This window comes from Xiphophorus couchianus, chromosome 8, assembly GCF_001444195.1.
Source record: "Xiphophorus couchianus chromosome 8, X_couchianus-1.0, whole genome shotgun sequence".
Classification (NCBI taxonomy): Eukaryota; Metazoa; Chordata; class Actinopteri; order Cyprinodontiformes; family Poeciliidae; genus Xiphophorus; species Xiphophorus couchianus.
The window spans coordinates 23,455,566-23,476,538 of NC_040235.1; the positions used below are offsets into that span (position 1 = coordinate 23,455,566).

Below are 20,973 nucleotides of genomic sequence, written 5' to 3' on the forward strand. Positions count from 1 at the left end.
TGCGGCTGGTTTGAGCTTTCTGCATTTTTTGATGGGAAGAGTTGCACGACAAAACGTATTGGATGAACTCGCTCTGCTATTTCAAAGTCAGTCAGTATAAATGGTGCAACATTATGCAAATATTTAGGCAAACTCTGTCAGCAGTCAGTGGACCTGTTCATCCTGTTGCAGCTCTCCCTGCGTCCTCAACTGTTTTTAAACCAAATGACTGAACTCCGACTGTCGCACATGGACTCCACTGTAAAAAGGTAAATGTGGTCAGATTGGTGGTCAAAAACTATGTTTTACTGATCCTAACTAGTTGTTAATCCTCCAGCTCTGCCTACGTCACTGTTCTTTTAAAGCGATTGGTACAATTCGAATTGTAAAATCGCTTGACGTCCTTTGCGTGATTGAGATTCAGCATCTGCGGTGAGCTCATCTCACAGGATATTGTCTTGTTGCACATTTCAGCAGCACTGGCGTCTGTCTTTATGTAGCCAGGAAGTGGCTTTCAGAATCTCAAGCAGGTAGTTCATGAGAGTCTGCGGTCTATCTAGAAGCTCGCATTATCCACCTGGTAGATACACGTCTTAGGAAGCTGTTTTCATGTGGTTGCTAATGGCAACCAGTTTGTTTTTCTTGTTGTCTAGCTTTACGGTTGAGTAAGCGTAAGACTTCTGCGTCTAGGGCCTGTGGCAGTGTACGGGTTCTGGCTGTGACTTTTGTATTAATGGGTTTATGGAAAATTAATAAAATTATGTTTATCATCATTTTATATCAGCCCCGTGTTTGTTATGCTGTGTTGGTGTAAGCGTCACAGTTGTTTACATATTTCCCCCCACAGGCCAACATTTCAAGACGGGGTGAAATACAGGAGCAACGATTAGCTGCTCGCGCAAAAGGCCAGAGCATAAACATGATGATGACATATTGATGATCTCGATGTGTGGTAGTGAGAACGTAACCTTTGAAGGAGGGACTGCCTTATGCCAAGCTTCTATCTGTCTCTGGGGGACCCGAGGCATCTCCGTAACCTTCGAGTTGTGAAGGCTTGAACAAATTGGGTCAAAGTAGGTCTCCGTTCATTCTCCTAAGGCGTATCTGTGTCTTTAGATAACATGGGGAATTATTCATTAGAGTAATTATGACGGTCATCTCAAAGGGTATTAAATGAAGCTATCCCAGATTCCGAATATTTTCAGGCTTCCTTTGGAGAGTAGATATCAGAGAAAAGGGACGCTGGCCAGTCATCAGATCTTGAGTTGCTGGTCTGCAGTTACTTATCTTGATATGCGTGTCTGAGACTCTAAGCTCTCATTACCAACATCCTGTGACGTCAAGTTAACTGTGTCATTTATGATGCATCGTTATTGCATTTGTTGCGTCATGTTGGGATAAAGGTAGAAATGTCATCTTCCTGTTAATTCATTTAGAATTAACATGAAGGCTTAAAAATGGTCTCTCTTGTTTTGTCTTTTGATCTTTTTTTATCTAGAAACTAATCTTTATCAACACAATTTAGCTTTTTTTAATAAAAAACAAAAAATGTATTTAATGTCAACATAAAGGTTTGTTTCAGAAAACGGCAAATAAAAATATAATACATGACTGCATAAATATTGACCGAGTTAGCAACTGATTTTATTCAATAGAGGTCCAAATAGTTGGTGCTAGCACTCTCAGAATGAGTGTAATGGAGATCAAGGGCATGTGGGAAACTCCATGGTGGAGTGGAAGAAAGTTCTTTGGTATTAGGAAATGAAAAAGAAAAAAGTACGAATCACTCTGTTACATTTAATTTAGCTATGTAGATAGAAGAACATTACAAGCAGAAACTCAAAGTGCCTAACAAGGTTATGCACACAAATATGGTTAAAAATTTACTTTATTGCAATGAGTGTAAAGTGTAGCAACCTTCTTTCATTCAGATGCCTTTGTTCCATATTGCCAGAAAAAAACTAATTTCTGTAATTTTTCTAGTATTCAAAAATATTTCGATCCCAAAGGTAAATTAAATGTTTTTGTAACTAATATTAGTTTGAGATTCTTCAAAGTTGGACTATTGTGTAAGCGTAAACCCCACCCTACCCCACCCCCCAAAAAACTGTCCAATTAAAAACAAAATGTGTATAAGGTACCCTAAATTGCCGTTTTTGTGTGGATAGGACACATTGACTTAAAATCCAGTAGATCTTTGATCTAATTAAAAATGGATCCAATGTGTGTAGAAATAATATCCCTTCTCTGGCTCATACTGACACATTTCCTAGTTCCATCAAGTCAATTGCAAAATATACTAGATGTCTTCTGTTAGTAATGACTTTAAGACTATAGATTTTATTTCCTCAAAAAAAAAGTTTTTAGTAAAAACTCCCAGAAGATAATTGAACTCACCCTGCATTAAAACTCCTATTAGTCCCCTGCTCTCTTTTGAACACATATCAACCAATGGAATTTAATGAACAAAAACACAGTTAGGAAGAAGGTGAAATGGAGAGCATAATGGTAGACTGTGGTGTGTTTTGGTCTGTTCTGTGACTCGCATGCAAGTTGTTTAGGCAATGTCTTGCAACCTTCTCCGCTACCAAGACGCCACATGTCAATGATTCTCCAAGGAGTGGGCGTTTGTGGCCGAGGCATGTGTGAAACGATGTCTCACGCTCTGCGAGCCCAGTTTGAGCTTGATGAAGTCTGGCATTGTCGTCCCATGTGAGAGCGGTTTTAAACTGCTAGCTCATGTGATTGTTGAGGGAATGGGAAGCGACTCGCAACATCTGTTTGGGTCGGACAGTCGCTACCAGCGGAGACATGAGTAGATCCACTGTGTTTTCCTAATGAGAGGCTCTGATTATGTTTTCGGTAAATCATTGTTGAGTTTAGGAAAGATGGGTCTGTGGTCACTGTTTTACAGGTTTTTGTCGTTTGTCAGTTGAACCTGTTAGTGTGAGATGTGTGTTGTATTAATAAAACTGACACTGATATAGTAGGAAGACGTATAAAATGAAGACTCACGGACCTTAACAGGAAATCTCTGAACTTTTTAAGAAGGTGTTAGTATCGTTAATGACTCGACTTTTTAAGCAGCCTAATATTCTTCTCTTGTGAAAATGAAACTGTTTTGCTGTGGTATCAGTTTGCTTTTTAAAAAAAAAATTAGTTTTTTTTTTTTTTAGGTTTTTACTGCTTTGTGTTACTTGATGTATGTGTCTGTGTGTGTGTCTGAGAAAGGTAAAGAAAACTCTTTCCTTACCTTAGCAGAACCAAATTAGATCAAAGTTGGTGGAATCTTTGTTTGGAGCTTCGTGGTGGGAGGATGCTAAAAATGTCAAACTGGTTGAATATTAACCAGCGTTTAGTTTCGGTTTCTGTAGTTCATATTTTCTGTAAACCTTACATGACATGACAGGACTTGGGTATTTTTGTATACATTGAACCAACATTGAGGAAATATGTGGAAATATTTAATTACAGGAAGTGAGAACTTCTTCTTTTAGTGTCTTCATGGTGATGAAGAGAGCACAGCTGGACTATATATTGATATTTTGGGAAAATGGGGGCAAATAAACATTTATTACATATGAGACATGCAAATAATTTTTTTGTGATGACTGATATACATTTCTATAAAATCTTTACTCTTCTGCAAATAACTTTCTGGAAGCTTAAGTTTCCTTAATGCTCCTAAACGCATCACCGCTTCTCCCATCCAGGAAATTGAGCGCCCAGTCTGCTCCTGGTGAGCGGCAGCAGAATAACTTAAACACTCCTACAAGAAATTGAGTTTGCTTGTTTCTGCTAAACTTGCATGAGTTTTCTGCTATAGTTTATTATCTAAGTCTTAAAAAAGGGAGAAAATTAGTATAAAAAAGTCTACACAATACTGAAGCAGACAGTGACATCAAGGCATCAACCAGGGCATCTGGTACTTAAGGAACAAAGTAAATCTTTAGTTTCATAAAGAGGACCTCCAAGTCCGATGATGAAATCGGTCAGTGTTTATCTCGCCAGTGAAATGGTGAATTATTAGGCTGCTCTGTAACAGTCTATTCTGATCTCTGTTGCTTTAAATACTAATTAATTTCTTATCCATTTAAAACAGCAACCTGTCAACAATTCTTGCGCTCATGTAATGAAATCGATTTAAAAGGCCGCTCTTCTAAACACCACTCACAGAAAGTTGATCTGTCTCTGAGCTCAACAGGAGATCCTTGCTCTCAGTAGCTGTCGGTATCTATGACAACCCTTTAAATAATGAGTTACAACATTTAGTTTTTCCTTTGGGATTAATCAAGGAATTTTGAACTGAATTGAATATGCCAGTTTACATATATATTACATATATTCTGTTTTCAGTGCCTCAGCTTTGGAAAACGAAAGCACTTGATTTATTCAAAGAGTGCCACATGTTGAACTAGTTTTTTGGGTAAAAATCTGGTTGCAAACCACCAACAAGCACTTTATCAGTTCTTAGTATTGCTAAATTATTGCATTATTTATCTCGGTAGTCAAAGTAAACATTGCATTTTGAAAATAAGTCCTCCTCTAATGATTTTTGCAAACCCCCAAAATCAAACAAAATCCTAAAAAAAAACAACATTGGTTTCAAAATTTGAATAAATTCAGTTATTGTTTAGTTTGGTGTGATAACATTAGTACCTATTGTAATTCACGTAAAGAACTCTTTTAAGAGGTTGTTTAATTTTCAGAGCAGTATTTGTTTTTATGAGCCTCTGATCCATTTCCATTTTTATTCAACTCTGTTCTGTATATGAGGTTTTACAATCATGAACCCTTTGATTATTTTGATACCACTGCAAATGGAAACTGCATTAAGATGCTTCAAAGTTACCTTTACAGGAGCATAGTACCTCATTTTACTCTGAGGTCGAGTGGTAATAACATACCAATAATAGAGTTGGCAGCTAATTATTCAGAATTATTTTTCATTATTGGGTGAAGAATAAAGTATGTGTTGTAAAGCATCCAGTTCAAAAGGTGAGTCAAAGCTGCGTTATAGAATGAGACAGAAAGCTCGCTAGCTCTCTACCTATGTCAAGGAGGTGTTTTTTTCTTTTTTTCTTCTTCTTCTTTCCTCTTCCATCTCAGGCAGCTCTAACCCTGTCCATCCCCTCACCCCCTGCTGTGCATTGTTTGGGTTGCCGTAATCTCTGATGTAAATTTGCAGCTGCGGCTAAGCAATCCTGTAACAGGCCGCTGCAATCTGGATGAAAAGCTGTTCTCGTAAAGCAGGAGCTAGCTCGTACTAATCACATTCTGCCATATCAACCAGAGGGGTTCCTATAAATAACACAAGCTGTTCGCCGCCGTCAAAAGCTGTGCTTGTTTCCGCTTAGCCCCCTGACGCACTCGGTGACACTCTCGTAACTTCCCCGCCTCAGTCGGCTTTAATCGGCGATTCAGATTGGTAAAAATCTCCAGATCAGATGCAGATTTTATCCCAACATAATTGTGATCATAAGAATGCATGCATCAACTTTTTCTCTTAAATTATTGGTTAATTGTAGAGCATTTTTCTTACCAGTGTAGCACAGAGTATTGCATAGGAACATTTTTGTTGAATGTATTAGACAGAAAAAAAACTTTGGAAACACAGGAAGTAGAAAAATGAATAAAATTCTAAAATATAAACCAACAAATGAAAATGGAGCAAATAATTGTGACAATGTTTAAGGCAACACTAATATTGATGATGAAATCAGTGAATTAGGAATAACTAACTAATAGATTAGAAAGCATCAAGTTGTAAAGAATTATAAATGAGTAATAGCTTATACTTAAAGGGGCAGTATTATGTGAAATTAACTTTTGTTAGCTTAACATCATGATCTAATGTTCCCTCATCAAAAACATACCGGGAGTGTTGCCTTGATTCTTTCATCCATGTTTGAAAAATCCTTTACTCTCATGTTTGATTTACTTAGCATTTTTATAACAGCTTAAGCACTTAATTGTGCTGTGAAATGGCACAAGTTCAACTAAAACCTAGACTGAATCAACAACCCGTTTTAATGGAAACTGTTTTCAAAGCTAAGGAGGTAGCTTTGAACCCCAAAGCTACCTCCAAGTTCCCCTATTCGTGGATTTTTTTTCACCTACCATTTCTAAAATATTTTAAAGAAAATGCAGCTTGGGAAGCTGAAATACTTATCCACAATGCTCCTCGACACGCTGTTGGCTGGCATTTGCAAAACTGCCAATCTAGGAGCAATAAGTTCTTAAAAAAATGTAAATTCTCAAGTATATTAATATTATCCTTTCCACTGATGGCAAATAATTGTGACAATGATTAATTAAGGCAAGAATAATATTGATGATGCTGAAACAAATCAATATTATTCCTTATCTTTGGATGAAAAAGACCAAAGATGTTTTGCAGACATGCAAAGGTGGTTTCCAGTGTGTCTTCATGAATTTTAAGGTTTATATGGTGTTTGAATTATTAAAGTAGGCATTTCTAAGCAGTTTTAGAGGGGACTCAAGTATTTACAGATTCTGTGTAGTGAGTGCTTGTGGTCTCCAACTCTAGCGAATACCACGGTCCGCTGGAGTAGCTTACAAAACTAATAAAAGGACCTTAATATCTTGTCTGTTTGCCTAGTTACCACTCAATAACGGTTTACATACATAGCAAGTTCAATTCTGCAAGTGTTGTTTAAGGCTTTAGCCTATTCTGCCCTAGATTATAGTCTCTATAGCAACAGCCATGACCCAGGAGGCACTTGAGTTACACAGAGACGGGGTTGTAAGAGGAAAGTGGTTTCCTGGCTGTGAGTGAGAGAGTAAATGGTATTCTGAGACTGCTCTGCCCTCTGGATGGTTTTTACTCAGTGCTGCACAGAGGAAGCCACAAAGTTCACTGCGAGGCTGCAGAGTCATATGGCCGCAGTTCTCGCATTCCCACACATTTTTAAAATTTCTCAATAAATGCGGCCACTGTTTGTGAAAGTTCACACTGAGATTCTTAAATTTTTCTCTCTTTTTTTTTGTACCAGTTTCTCTGCTATCAGGCATTTCCCAGCACGATGATGATTTTTTTGCTTAAAGAAGTAGGCTAAGAAGGAATATCTCTGCTGAGAGCTTAACATGGCTGGAGTCTGTGTAGCATGTCTTGAATTTCCTTACCAAAGGAAGTGAAGGCTCCTGATGGAGCTTGACGAGTAGTCGGTGATCATTCCAGAAACATGTAGGTCAGTGGATAAGCTTATCTGTGCTGCAGGATGCACCACTTTCATTAGTGTGCCGCCTTCCAGATTACTTTTCAACCAACACTGACAGTCCTCGTCTCTGTTAATTAAATTTTCAAAAGCTATTCTACAACAGAGAAGTAAAAAAGTTCACAAATATGAACGTATCCATAAAGAAAGTATTTTTTTTTTCATATTCCTTTATTTAATCAGGTAAACCCCGTTGAGATCTAGATCTCGTTTTCAAGAGGGACCTGAGCAAAAATTTGCAATACATAGCAAAGTGGAGCATAGACATAAGGCAGCCTGTATTGAAGTAATACTCAAGTTTCCCTGATGACTCTGTTCATTAATCTTTTCAAAGCTGATCATTTTTTGAAAACGCGCCTCAAGTTGGACAGATATGTTCTCCACATGTGGATGTGATGTATCGTCGACTTGCCTGCTGATCATTTTCTGACGTTTCCGAAGTGTTTTCTTGATGTGCTTAATTGGTCTGCTTGCACTTTATTTCTGCATGAAAGCTTCAATAGAAAGTTATGAGAAACTTAACATGAAAATTTTTGTAGAAAAGCTTTGGCATTAAGCAATTCTGTGGCTCACATATTTGGAATCATATGAATTTAAGCTAAGAAGGAAATGGTACAAATTTTGTGTAAGAACCATATTCATGTCATAACAGGTTACGATGCAAGAAATAACAAGTGATGGATCCCAGCACATCGGATTGTGCTTGCATGTTTCCACCTGGTGTAGCATCACACACAAATTAGCCTGAGGCTTTGATCCTTCATTTATCAACAGTGCTTTTATTTTTGAAAGCCACTATGATTGAAAACATGCAACTATTTCAGTGTAACCTCTATAAGAAATGGAGATAACATGCCTAACAACTATGTTTGCTCAATATCTTGCAAATAAATAGTCATCACAATATCAGTGTGCAAAATTAATACCGCAAAGGACTGGTTGGAGTGCAGTAATGGTTAGCTAACATAATCCAAGTGTCATGAATCGTCCCTGTACATGCTAATGTCATGTTTAGCAACTTGTAGAGTCTCACACCAGACATAAATAATGTTATCCAAAATGCTAACAGTCACAGATCTGAAAGAGAAGAGGGAGGGAAATCAAGATATATGGCAACTGATGCATTTCATTGCAGTATTTACCGCTTCTATCACCACCACAAGATTTTCTATTGTCGGCATTCCTATTAGACAGCTGCAACGTGTCTGGAGAACGGTGGCAAAGAACGACAGGCCTATTGTCACGACAGATCTATCGTGACAATAGGCCTGTCACAATAACAAATTTTACTGGATATTAAATCGTCCCAGAAATTATTGCGATAGACGATAATATTGTTGTTTTTGAGACCACACAGCGGGCTAAATAGTAAAACGTGATTTAACGAAGCCTCAAGGCATTTTAATAACTGTCAGAGCACTCCACAGTGGAACTGGAAGACATTCTAAATATCCAAAATAAAATGCAACTAAAAACGATAAATAAAACGGAAATAAAAACAAAACACAATCGAAATCATAAATAAAACGGCAGAAATTTCTGTAAACAAAATTACCCTTCAAAAAATATAATCAGAATGGAAATTATAGCACTCCTTTTAACTTTATACGCAATTAATTGCGGCAGGCTTAAACAACGCACATGCAAAGTACTAGTGAGCGAAGGTTGTATCTTTGGTGGCATCCTTTAAAAGTTTCCATAATTGCAGTACAACAACACTGCGCCGCATAATCACGCCTTGTTTGCTTTTTAACACTTCTCCGCCGTTGGAAACCATTAAATCTGAATGAATTCCTGTGTAGGTTTTAACAGGTTCTGCTCATCTGTTCTTATCAACATTTCTAGGCCCGTTCTGCTTTCCTTGCAGCTCTTTCAGCTCCACCCACTCCTCCTGACGGCTTCTGTCCCCCCCCCCTCATTGCTCTCTGTAGCGTACCTAACGACAGCCCACAACTGCCACCCCGCGCCCCTTCTTCCTCTCTATACGACTTGCACCGTCTCTACATGCGCTCACTTCTCTTTACTCTGGATGAATGGAGCCAAGCACTCTGAGAAATCTGGTCCATCACCAGAGGGGTTGACGGAGTATTTATACACGAGCCGTCTGCTTTTATGGCACAGATTGTGTGGGAGGCCGACAGCCTCCTGGTTGTGCATATCTCCGGTGGTGTGGGGGCAAGTTCATGCATACTTTGGAGATGGAGGAATCGCCGCTGACTGTTGCTCTTTTCCAGATAAGTTTTAGGGAGATTTCAAAGGCTGCTTCTGAAAAATATCCTCATTATGTAACCAGAAAGAAACCAGTTGGATTTCTTTCAACATGACAAACGCCAGGAGAGGCAAATTAATCATGTTCCCTAAAACTCACCTTTTGCCATATCTGCACATACCAGCTAAATGCGACATTTTAAATTTCATCGGAAACAAAAGGTTTAATTTAGATTCTTTTTAATAAAGTTTTCTGATTCCAATTTCAGCACAGTCTGGCTTTAATTTAGAGGAAGACCATCGCCATGTTCCGGCTCGGCTAGACTGTGAAGATTCACGGTGAATGAAGTGCGCTGAGATTATGTGTTGTGGCAGCACTCAGATTAAGATGAGGGGGAGGAAAAGTCACATTCTCTGCATGCTCCAGTGAACAAAGCCTCTGTTGACCAGCGCGCATTCCATATTGGGCACTGTACTTAGTGAAAACCGTGTTGTTGACCCCAGATTTGAACAATAACAATATATGCTAACATTTCTCTACAACGTCTCTTTTGTCTGACTTTTCATTGAGCGACTTGAGGCGTCTTTGTTTTATTCATATTGTTTGCAGTAAGAAGAGTTTTCAATAAAAAGCAGCTACATAATAGCTATCGCTTTACATGCGTTTTATGAGCTACAACCTGAACGTTGGAAAATATGTAGTCATAAAAGTAAAAAAAAACAAAAAACTGGTCTTAAGACAACGATATTATCATTTATATTAGTAATTATTGGGACAACTTACCATCCTGCAAAATTTATCTTGACAGGCCTATTTATCAATTAATCACTTGATAAATTAAAGCAAGCTCGCTTGATTTATTGTTTTTCTCTTTCTACTAACAACTGGATGGTTTATTGACCTCTAACAATGTGTTCTTGCATTTTTATGCCATTACCATTGTATTATTGTTGTCTCTAAGCAACAATATTATCGTTTCTCGCAATAACGTCTGGGACAATTTATCGTCCACCAAAATTTGTTATTCTGACAGGCGTATTGTCACCACATGGCCGACCAGTGGAATGATGCCTTTTCCCCACAAGATAATAAAGAGAACTAAAAATAATTCTCTTTATCATAGAGCTATAATAGATACATTTTGTATACAAAGTTACAAAATGTATATTTAACTACATTTTGTAATTTTCCACAAAATGTATTTAAATTGATGTGTGCATAGTTTGTCCTCTTTGCTTGTGTAAATAAGGTAATTTGACACTCAGTGTTCATTAAAAGAAAAAGAAATCTCAGTGTTAAGTTATTTTTTTACTCTATTGCACATTGACGGTGCTGCCGGCTCCTCTGCTGTGGAGCCGGGAAGTTCAGTTTGCCACAGCAACGTTAACGCTGGGCAGGATAAGAAGAAACGAGTTGCACAAAACGTTCCAGGAAATGCATGTTTATCATAAATCAGCCAGTCATGCTCTGAGGCGACCCAAGAGTAAACATAGAAAACGGTCCCAGAGCTATACCTAACAGAATACAAACAGCTTAACGCCGAACAGAAATGATCCGCCACATTCACTTCTGTTTTGTATTTATATGTATGTACGAGTATCGTAGCATCAAATGTTTGAATTAAAATCTTAATTTTAAAGAAAACTGTAAAGAAGCTGTCTTCTTTACAGTGTTGACGTTGTATGTTGCACTTTTATCATCAAGATAAAAGATGAAATCCTACACAGCTAGGTTTTTAAACTTCATATTCTCTCACTACACACACAGACACTGCAACAACAGACACTCCCGAATTACTGCAACAATTACTTGTAATTCTCTCCCTCTCCAGCCCGTGACGATGTCCAAGCGGAGCTTCTTTGTTCGGCTGGTGCCGTGCCGGTGCTTGCGAGGTGAGGAGGAGGTGGTGACATCTCTGGACTACTCCCACTGCAGCCTGGAGACGGTTCCTAAGGAGATCTTCGGCTTCGAGAAGACGCTGCAGGAGCTCTACCTCGATGCCAACCAGATCGAGGAACTGCCTAAAGTACGACATTTTTGAACGTTCCTGAAAAGCTGGTTCACAACGCAAGATAGAGTTTGCGCTGTTGATAAACCTGCGAGTTTTTAATCGGATGGGAGATGATGGAAGCAGTGATAACGTTAGAACATTTAAGCCATCAATCTTTCCTCTCGACGTTTAAATTAAACATCTTTAACGTGATGTTAGAAATGTTCTTAATTTGCTCTTCTTCTTCTCTCCTCCTCCAGCAACTGTTTAACTGCCAGTTTCTCAACCGGCTGAGCATGCCAGATAATGACGTAACGGTGTTGCCCGCAGCGATCGCAAATCTCGTTAACCTCAGGGAGCTTGATGTCAGCAAAAACAGTAAGCAAAAAAAATAATTGTATTCTCTATCAACCTAGGCTTTCTTCTTAGAAATTGAGCAGATGTCAGAACTTCCTTTGAAGCACAGGTGAATCAGACCACACACAGCTCTGGTCTCAGATCAGCTAAAACTGACCATCAGCAGCCTGGGTTTGCTAAATTGGGCAGCTATATTTCCTTTGAAAAAGTTTCTCTCCTAATTGCTGCTTTTTTTTGGATCACTCTGAGGGAAAACTGGCACAACAAGTTTTGTTCAATAAATGGCGTCACAGTACGATGTCTCAAAACAATGATGGCTGAACAAGTCCACGCTTGCCGTCTCGTTTCTCAATGATGCTGGGATAAAACAACTGTCATTCTTTTGTTGTAAAGGTTTGTACTGAGATTTAAATTCTGAATGTTCGGCTTATTTTTTTAAAGGGGGCAGTATTATATAAAATAATTTTTTTTGAGCTTTACGCAATGCTATGATGTTGTTCTCTCATCAAAAACATTCCTGGAATGTTGTTTTGATTTTTCTCATCCATCCATTAATCTCCCATGGCAACTATTCAGCTGTCCTGTGGGGGACCGAACACCACATTCAAGGACGAAACTCCTTCTGTGAGCTTCCACAGAACTCTCTTCACCCGCGACTCCCCTACCCAACTCCTTCAGACTAGCCAGCAGCAATTAGCAAACACCTGGCGGAACTGCGTATCTGCTGAGCTCATTACATGAGCTACCTCTCAGTGAAATGTTGGCAAAACAGTTATTAAAGGGTTAATTCAGGAGCCATGTTGTGCTGAGTTCCTGAAAGCAGAGTTTCAGAAAGAGAAGGAGTTTTAAAACAGAGGCCCAATTTCAAGGCGTTAAATCAGCAAGCAAAATTTAACTTAAGTCACATTTGATACATGCCACATTTTTATAACAACTGAAGGTAGCACAGATACCTGATCATGCTATAAGATGGTTCTGTGTGGCTGGAGAACACATAATGCAACCCATTGAAACAGTTGGTGAAGTTGTGAAGATGGCAGTGTTGGATATTTGCCTTTTTTTGTCATGGTAAAAACTTCCTACTTTTATGCAATTTGATATTATGTGAGGGAGCAAAAATGATGCTAGGCCTTAACAGATTAGAAAAATTGTGTGTGTGCTTTTCCAGCCAGCCACTCTTAAGTTGGTGCTCGTGTTTTAGAAGTTTATCTCCGCTAGCTTTGCACATCTGGACCTTTTTTGTTCGTCCTTTGCCAAATCACTCAGTTCATATTGGATGAAAAGTGATTCTAAACAAAAACAAGATTTGCCACAAAATCTCGATTGGATTTAGGTCATACATCGGGTCACCCATGTTTAGGATTATTGTCCTGCTGGAAGGTAAAATTCTAGTCTAGTGTTTGGCAAATTGGCCAGAAAGTTCCTTTTTGCCCTCCTCTGACGAGCTTCAATCCCGTGTCCCCTATTATGGTTTGTGTCAAATAACAAACATGGCTTCCTTTGAGCAGTAGCTTTCCTCTTGTCACTCTTCCATAAAGGTGTGTGGAGTGTGATTAATAGCTGTTGTGTCAAGAGATTCTCCCACCTGAACAGCAGCACATTTTATTTAAGTATCAGAGTTGAGTGCAGCTGAAAAGGAGAGCCTTTCAAACTTCTAAGGTTGTTATTTATTAAGAAATAAAGTAAAAACTGAATTATTTTCATTTTTATTACCAAATTTGTGCCTTATTTTGACATGGCTGAGTTTAATGCAGTCTTAATCGGTGTCAAATTATAGTCTGTGATCGATACGCGGAGTAACAAAAGGTCACATTTTGAATCATATTTATGGGCAAATGGTGTAAAGTTTCTTGTAAATATTTCAAAATTAGCTCCACAAAATCAGTGATTTTGATTGCAAAGAAATCCCAAAAACAATCATAAATAGGGAATCATAAAAATCCTGAACAATGTGAAACCATGTTCACTATTTTCTTTTTAGAAGTATTTATTCAATGCAGCCATAGCAATTTATTGATATTTTAATGGGTTTTATCAATACATTCTGACACAGCCGGCCCTTTAAGAGCATTCATGACCTTTATGTGACCCAAAATGGAAACGAGTTTGACGCCCCTTTATATAAACAACCTTATCAAATTCTCAAGCCTTTAATGTCATCCTTTTAAAAACAGTTTTGCTGTAACTGCGTCAGTCCTTAAACATTTAACTTAAATAAAATGAGTGCTGAAGCAGCTGAGAACAAACGTGGTTTTGGATCTTACCGCCCGTTTTTCTTTTTCCTTTTCTTTTTTATCATGAACCAGAGCTTCTTGAGTCATGTTTACATTAAAAACAGCTTCTCCTTGAACACAAACACTTCAGCCTAAGTGTCGTAGACACAAAACAAAGTAGAGGAAATAAACCCAGGGACTTGATCACGTTCTCTTTCTTGTAGTTTAAACATTGTTTTGGTGAGAACTTGCAGACTGACATTCAGTGGGGGGGTTTTTTTTCTCCTCTCTTCTGCTCTTTTATGTTCCAGCTCTCTCTCTCTTTGGTTAAGAAAAAATATTTAAGATGTTTTTTTTGTTTTTTTTTTATTGTCTGTGTTTATAAAATGCTCGTAAAATTTAACAATGCAAACATTGCTGTGAAATGGCTTTTTTTCCCCCCCTTATGGGGCGTGGAAACACATTTTTGCAGTTTTAAGTGACTGATTTTTAAATTCTTTTTATTTTTATCATTTCCCTCAAGGTATCCAAGAGTTTCCAGAAAACATCAAGAACTGCAAAATCCTTACTGTTGTAGAAGCCAGTGTGAATCCTATTTCCAAGTGAGTGCACATTCCCATCATTTAACGCAACCTCTAAGTGCCTTACTTTTTACTGGAATGTCAAACATGTATTAAAACGTCCAGGTATTGTGGTTCTGAAGAACATTTTGAGAGGCTTTTTGTGCTTTAATGCTCTCTGCTGTTGTGTTTTGCCAGGCTCCCAGAGGGTTTCACTCAGCTCATGAGTCTGACGCAGCTCTACCTGAATGATGCCTTCCTTGAGTTTTTACCAGCCTCGTTTGGCAGGTCGGTTTGCTTTCCAGTTTATATTGCAGAGCAATTTGTAAACACAAGAAACTTAAGTTAAAACAGTGTTTTGTTTCTGTTGGCTTTTGTTTTAAATCCATCTACTGTGTATAGTAAAAAATGATTCTTTTTTTTTTTTTTTAACCAACATTTTAAATAAAAGTTTCTGCAAATTTCCTAAAATTATCAGTCAAATTTTATTGGTATAGCACATTTCAGCATTTCAAAGTGCTTTTACATCATAAAACTGCAACATGGGATCAACAATTGAAACACTACATTTAGTCAAGTCAAATTCTTAATTGATTATTTTTCAAGAGCAACTTTAACAATTAGCACAATTTGCATGAATATTTTTGACTATAAATTGCATATGCACAAAGGAGGATTAGACTTGGGTTAATATTAAAAAAACTGGGTAAATATAAAGGAAGATTTTACTTTTACTGTGTAAATAATTACAGCAGCATCAATAACGGATTTTTCTTTTCGGAGGCAGATTGTTGTTTTTATTTACATTTTCTGTAATCTTTTAACAACTAAACCTGGCTGTCTCCTGGAATATGGCCCAGTTCCCCTGGTAACCAATGTCACCAGCTGGTATTGTACAGACACATTGAATAAATTGGGATATTATTGAAAAGCCTGTTTATTTTAGGAAACGCATTATATAGATGAATTACACACAAATGGATGTCGGAGAGACTTTATTTCTGTTAATTATGACAGTTTTCCATCTACAGCTAACAAAAACATGACATTTGACATTAGAATATTACATCAGACCTTTAAAAAAGCATATTTAATACATAAATGTTGGCTTCATAATGTTTAAAGGCTATTTTCAAAAGGCACTTTTAATCTGATAAACGACACTCATCAGGATGTTTTGTCTAATTATTGAATATGACTATTTCAAAACATGTCGGCGTGACTTTTGGCATACTGAGCAAATTCTCACTGTGTTATTATGTTGACCTCTTTTGATCTTCCCTCCTTCTAAAAATTATCTCATGAATAGTCATCCTCTAAAATAGACTATTTCTTGATATCGAGAACAGTCCACAAACTAATGGATTGACCTATATTTGCTTCATTAAGAATTGATCTAAACCTGGGGCGTGCTGTGGTGGCGCAGGGGGTTAGCACGCCCCACGTTTGGAGGCCTTAGTCCTCGACGCGGACGTCGCGGGTTCGACTCCCGGTCCCGACGACCTTTACCGCATGTCTTCCCCCCTCTCCTCACCCTCCTTCCTGTCTGCCTACTGTACAAAAAAATACGAGCCACTAGCGCCGCAAAAAGCTCTTCGGAGGAAAAAAAAAAAAAAAAAAAAAAAAGAATTGATCTAAACCCTACTTCTGCCATGAAAATTATAACTTTAAAACATGTAATTGTTGGGCTTTTTTTTTTTTTTTTTTTTTTGTGGTGGATATGAGTGGGTTAACTTTTTTTTTTTTTTTTAAGTTTTACAAGATTTTATTTTCTTTATTAAATAACTGAATTTCTAGCCAGACTTTGGAACAATATATTGAACTTTGAACTTGTTTGGCGAGTCAGGCGCCTAACAGTGACTGGTTGACCCCTCACTGCTTTGGTCTTTTTGACAAAATCCTACCTTGAGGTGGAAAATTAAATGGATTTGAGTGTTCTTCCTACAATAACCACTTGCACACTAAAGAGTGTTGGTGTTTCCCCAACTGGCAGTGGTTATGTGTAGTCTATTCACAGATCAGAAAATAAAATTTTCTATCAATTAGTGACTGAGGCTTCCAGTATATCTAACAGACTTTCTATGAATTATTTTTTGAAATATTTAGAAAGAAAAAGGGATAACTTAAAATCCATCTGACAAAACTTTAAATAAGTTATTAAAACTCCAAAATGTTGAGAACCATTTGAAATAATATGGTTGCTTTGATTAAAACAACCACTTAGAGAAATGTACTTGCATGATGCAATCTACTGTGAAAGCTGGGTGTTGCGTAAAAGCGTCATCCTTACGTCATGGCGAGGTCGAATGAGGTGTTTTGTAATTACATGATACTTACCAGTTCTGTGCATCAGATCCTGAGTTGTACTTTTATTGTTTTGTGTTGTTTTTTTATTAACTTTTTCCAATCGCAACTCAACTTTAATGAGACGCAGACAGCTGCACCCTAAGCTCAGAGGCTGTAACACACTTGGAGAAAAATTTGACTCCGACTCTCTTTCTGGTTGCAGGCTGACGAAGCTGCAGATACTGGAGTTGAGGGAGAACCAGTTAAAGATGCTGCCAAAGTAGGTGGTTTGTCATCCAACAAATATCCAAAGCATTTTCCTATAAAGTTATCCATCTGCCATATATAATGCTGGTCTTTATCACTGCCTCTTGGTCCTCTAATACATCTCTGTTTTGTACTTCATCCAACCTCCTTTTTTTAAAATTTCCTCCCGTTCTGCCCGTATTGAATTCCACTGTGTTACATAAAGGTTCCTCCCCACCCCCTCATTTGGCCACTTGCTGTGACAGGTTTTATAATCCCCAGCTAACTCACAGGGGTGAGGATTATTTCACCCTTTTCACAGGGGGTGGTAGGTGGTGGTGGTGGTGGGGGGACTGAATGTCCCACAAATATTAGCGAAGGCTCCCAGTGCTTTTCACCAAAGTTAGATTCTTTTTTCCTTCCTTTTCTCACTTTCTCTCTCTATCATGCTTCACTTACCGCATCATTTCATGCCCTTCCCATTTCCGCTGCCAAACCGCACTTCCCTGCTCTCCTTTAAGTTCTTCCTTCCTCTTTCAGAGTTTCCTTTTGTTCTCATGCTGACTGTTGTCAGTGACTGACAGGCCGGGCCGGTGCTCGCGGTGCGACTCGTCAGCGGATCGTCTTTTTTTTTCTTCCTTTTTCTTCGCTGTGTTTATGTGACACAGGACAGACCTGTTATGAGCTGGAGGCCCGACAAAACCAAAGGACTAATGATCGGGAAGGTTGCCAGAGCAACACGCAAGCACGTCGCAGATGTAAACACACTTGCGCGCACATAAAGTCTTTCTCAGGGTTTCCATACGAAAAGTTCGGTATCTTTTCCCCTCGTTCGTTACATCAATGAACTGAACGTTTAAAGAGGGCTCATCACACAATTGGGTCGCGAGGTGGTCGAGATTTATTTCCACCAGTGACCCCACTTTCTAGTTGAGCTAGCACAGTTTGTTCTTACCCCCATTTCAACCTGCAAAGGCAGCTCGGGTTCTTGCCAGCTTCGATGTAGTAATATGGGAAAGCTGGCAAATACTTGCTTTCTTTGTCATGAGTAACGATTTTACGCTGAACCTCATTGCTTAGAGGTTTTAAATTATATTTATAATTGGTGCAGTGAGTCTGATAGCATTGCTTTATGGGAAGCGCATGAAAGGAAAACAGAAATTCCACAGCGGTGGGCCTCAAGTGCTCCATCCTGCACTGAATATGAGTCAAGTTCAAGGTAACACTGCTCATTCCCTCGACTAGAGGCCTTATCAAACAGTATTTTGTTTTTTATTGGCTTAGTTCTTAATGTAGAAATATGTTCCTCTAATTATTTTCATAAATTATGAAGCTGAATGATCATAAACAAAAGCAAAAATCTACTGAGCACTTCCATTTTCCAGAAAACTTTACATAGCGCCCCATTTCCACTTAGTTTGCTTCAGATCCTTGTCTAGATCATTGAAGTTAATAAATACAACATCACCAAACCAAATTTTGAGTTAAACTGAGCTAAACTAACTTGAAGTTGGATATTAATTCACTCAGAGAACGACAGGCATCCATTTTTGTTACGTAAATGTTCAAACATGTTGGATGCAAAACAACCAGAGGTGCAGCAATTGCAATTTTTTGGCCAGTCACCAATCTTTAAAAAACCTGATTTGATTTTCTTTCTTTTCTTTTTTTTTTGTCTAAGAAATTGCTAAATATAGTGACTTTGTGGTTGCCTAATTTGACAGTGCTTGATTTTCAGACCTTTTCAGAGGTAGATAAGATCGGTGGATAAGATTGGTTTGTTATGCGAGTATCCCAAAATTAAGGAAATTGAGGCTGTTTTACTGGTCAACTGATCTATCGATGCACCCCTAAACTAACCCACATTAAAATGCACAAAATGGCAAATGGACACAGTCGACCAGTCGTCATGTTTCAGCTTCAAGTTTAAAAACAGTGGAATTTATCTCTAGCTGCATTTCCATCACAAATGTGCTCAAAACTGCGTTAGTAATTGTCAAGAAAGTGTTTCCATTGCCATTTGGCGATATAAAAAAAATTCAATACAGCCAAAAAACTGATCATCCTAATGCCAAAACGTTTTTTATCGAAAAACAGTTTGTTTCTTTTTTCAAAATTGCTGTGTTTTCGTTGAGCAAATTTACTTTTGAAATGTCAACTTGCTCAATTATATGGTCAATGGAAACACAGCTACTGAATGCTAAGTGACAATATTGCATTTCTCTACGTTTGGTGTTATAAACATTGCAATTACTATGTTTGTTAAGATATTCTATAATACAGTGTGTGAAAGATTTAATGAGATGCATTTCGTGACATTTTAAATACAAGTCGACCATATTAAATTTATACTAGAGATCTGGGTTGGTGAGACATCTCCAACTTTCCACTTGGTATTGCAACTTTTCCTGATGTTTTTGTTAATTTTCCGTCCTTTAATCAGAACTTTGACTTCAAAACTTAATGATTTCAAACCCCTGATTTCAGCTTATTATAACGAAAAACATTGATCATACAAAAAAAAGTAAAACAAATCAGTGAAGATTCCTGCACTAAGTGATGTGGTTCACCATTGTTCAGATTGCTCTATTTTTTCTTTAAATTGCCTTCTGTGATGTGTATTTGGATATGTCATCAAGTTTAAAGACTCAAGACGTTTTTTCCCTTTTATTTTAGAAAGAATACAAACCTTTTCATTTTGTTTTTTGCAGTTAACAGTCGGTCAAATAATATCAAAACAAGAAGCATGTGAATAGTCCTGGTTTTTATCTACCTGTTTACAGTGTAGCTGCTAATGGGAGCCGGTGACCTGAATGTATGAAGCAGATTGTGGAGCCTGTCTCAGGGCGAGCATACGTCACATTTTCCTTCATTTAAAATGCAATTCTGTCACAAACTAAGCTCCAAAAGCTAAATATATTTCCACATATCGTTCATTAGTCGGTGGCTGGAGAATATCCAAAAATGTAAAAAGAAAAAAAAATTTACTTTTTCTGTTATTTTTCTTCTTCCTTGGCTTGCTTTTCCTAGCATATGTTCCACATCGCTTGCAGTCACAGCTTTTGCTTTTTGATTTAGGACCAGCACATGGATTTGCAGTCATTATTGCGCGTGTCGCATAAATCCCGTATGGCATTTTAGACATTTCTGTGGCTCGGTTTTTGAATGTGCATCATCTCGTGTGTCAATAGGAGCATGCAGAAGCTCACACAGCTGGAGAGGTTGGACCTGGGGAGTAATGAGTTCACTGAAGTGGTAAGTAGCTGTCAGTCTGTCGCTGCCCAAAGCACTCCACCTCTCCGGAGGTGACAGCATCTCCCCGCTCTCTTAATTAGCTTGCTTTCTTTTTTTTGCTAATATTTTATAGTAGAGCTGTAAAATGTTGTGTATCTTTTCCAACAAAACTTTTAAAAGTGTTTTCTGATCTGTAGCCTGAGGTGTTGGAGAATCTGAATGGACTCAAGGAGCTGTGGATGGATGGGAACAAACTGACTTTTCTTCCTGGGGTAAAAAAACAAAAAACAAAAACAAATTTGAGTTGTGTTTTCAGCAGATTTCACCGAAACTGTCTGTCAAATTTATGTTTTTCCTTCTTTAAGTAGAGCTTTTCTTTTCTGCTTGAGTGTGTCTAAAAACGTGCCCTGAAAATCTGCAGCGTTTCCTTTGTTTTTTCTTTTTTTTTTTAGACGTTAATGATTCATCCCAATGTATGGATATTCAGAATTCATTTTATGAGATCCTTATTTTTCATCCAAATGGCCCTGCTTTGCTGTAAAGTGGGTCAGAGCATTAGTTCTGCTGGCAGCATTTCAGCAGCATCAGCTGTAATCACAGACTGGCCTTTTATTAGCAATGAAGTCCGTCAAGCATATAAAACGAAAGGGTTGGCTGCAAA

At 38.0% G+C, this 20,973-nt stretch overlaps 1 protein-coding gene across 4 annotated transcripts in view; it reads left to right on the forward strand.

Moving 5' to 3' along the window:
• The window catches only part of erbin (erbb2 interacting protein), a 62,699-nt gene that overhangs the window by 18,891 nt on the left and 22,835 nt on the right, over nucleotides 1-20,973 (forward strand). For all 4 annotated transcript variants that reach the window (XM_028024896.1, XM_028024895.1, XM_028024893.1 and 1 more), the window contains 7 exons: nucleotides 11,258-11,452; nucleotides 11,677-11,794; nucleotides 14,510-14,588; nucleotides 14,745-14,834; nucleotides 17,056-17,112; nucleotides 20,270-20,333; nucleotides 20,510-20,584. In XM_028024896.1, the coding sequence (XP_027880697.1) occupies nucleotides 11,267-11,452; nucleotides 11,677-11,794; nucleotides 14,510-14,588; nucleotides 14,745-14,834; nucleotides 17,056-17,112; nucleotides 20,270-20,333; nucleotides 20,510-20,584 (669 nt within the window). In that variant the 5' untranslated portion in view covers nucleotides 11,258-11,266. The remainder of the gene's footprint in view (nucleotides 1-11,257; nucleotides 11,453-11,676; nucleotides 11,795-14,509; nucleotides 14,589-14,744; nucleotides 14,835-17,055; nucleotides 17,113-20,269; nucleotides 20,334-20,509; nucleotides 20,585-20,973) is intronic.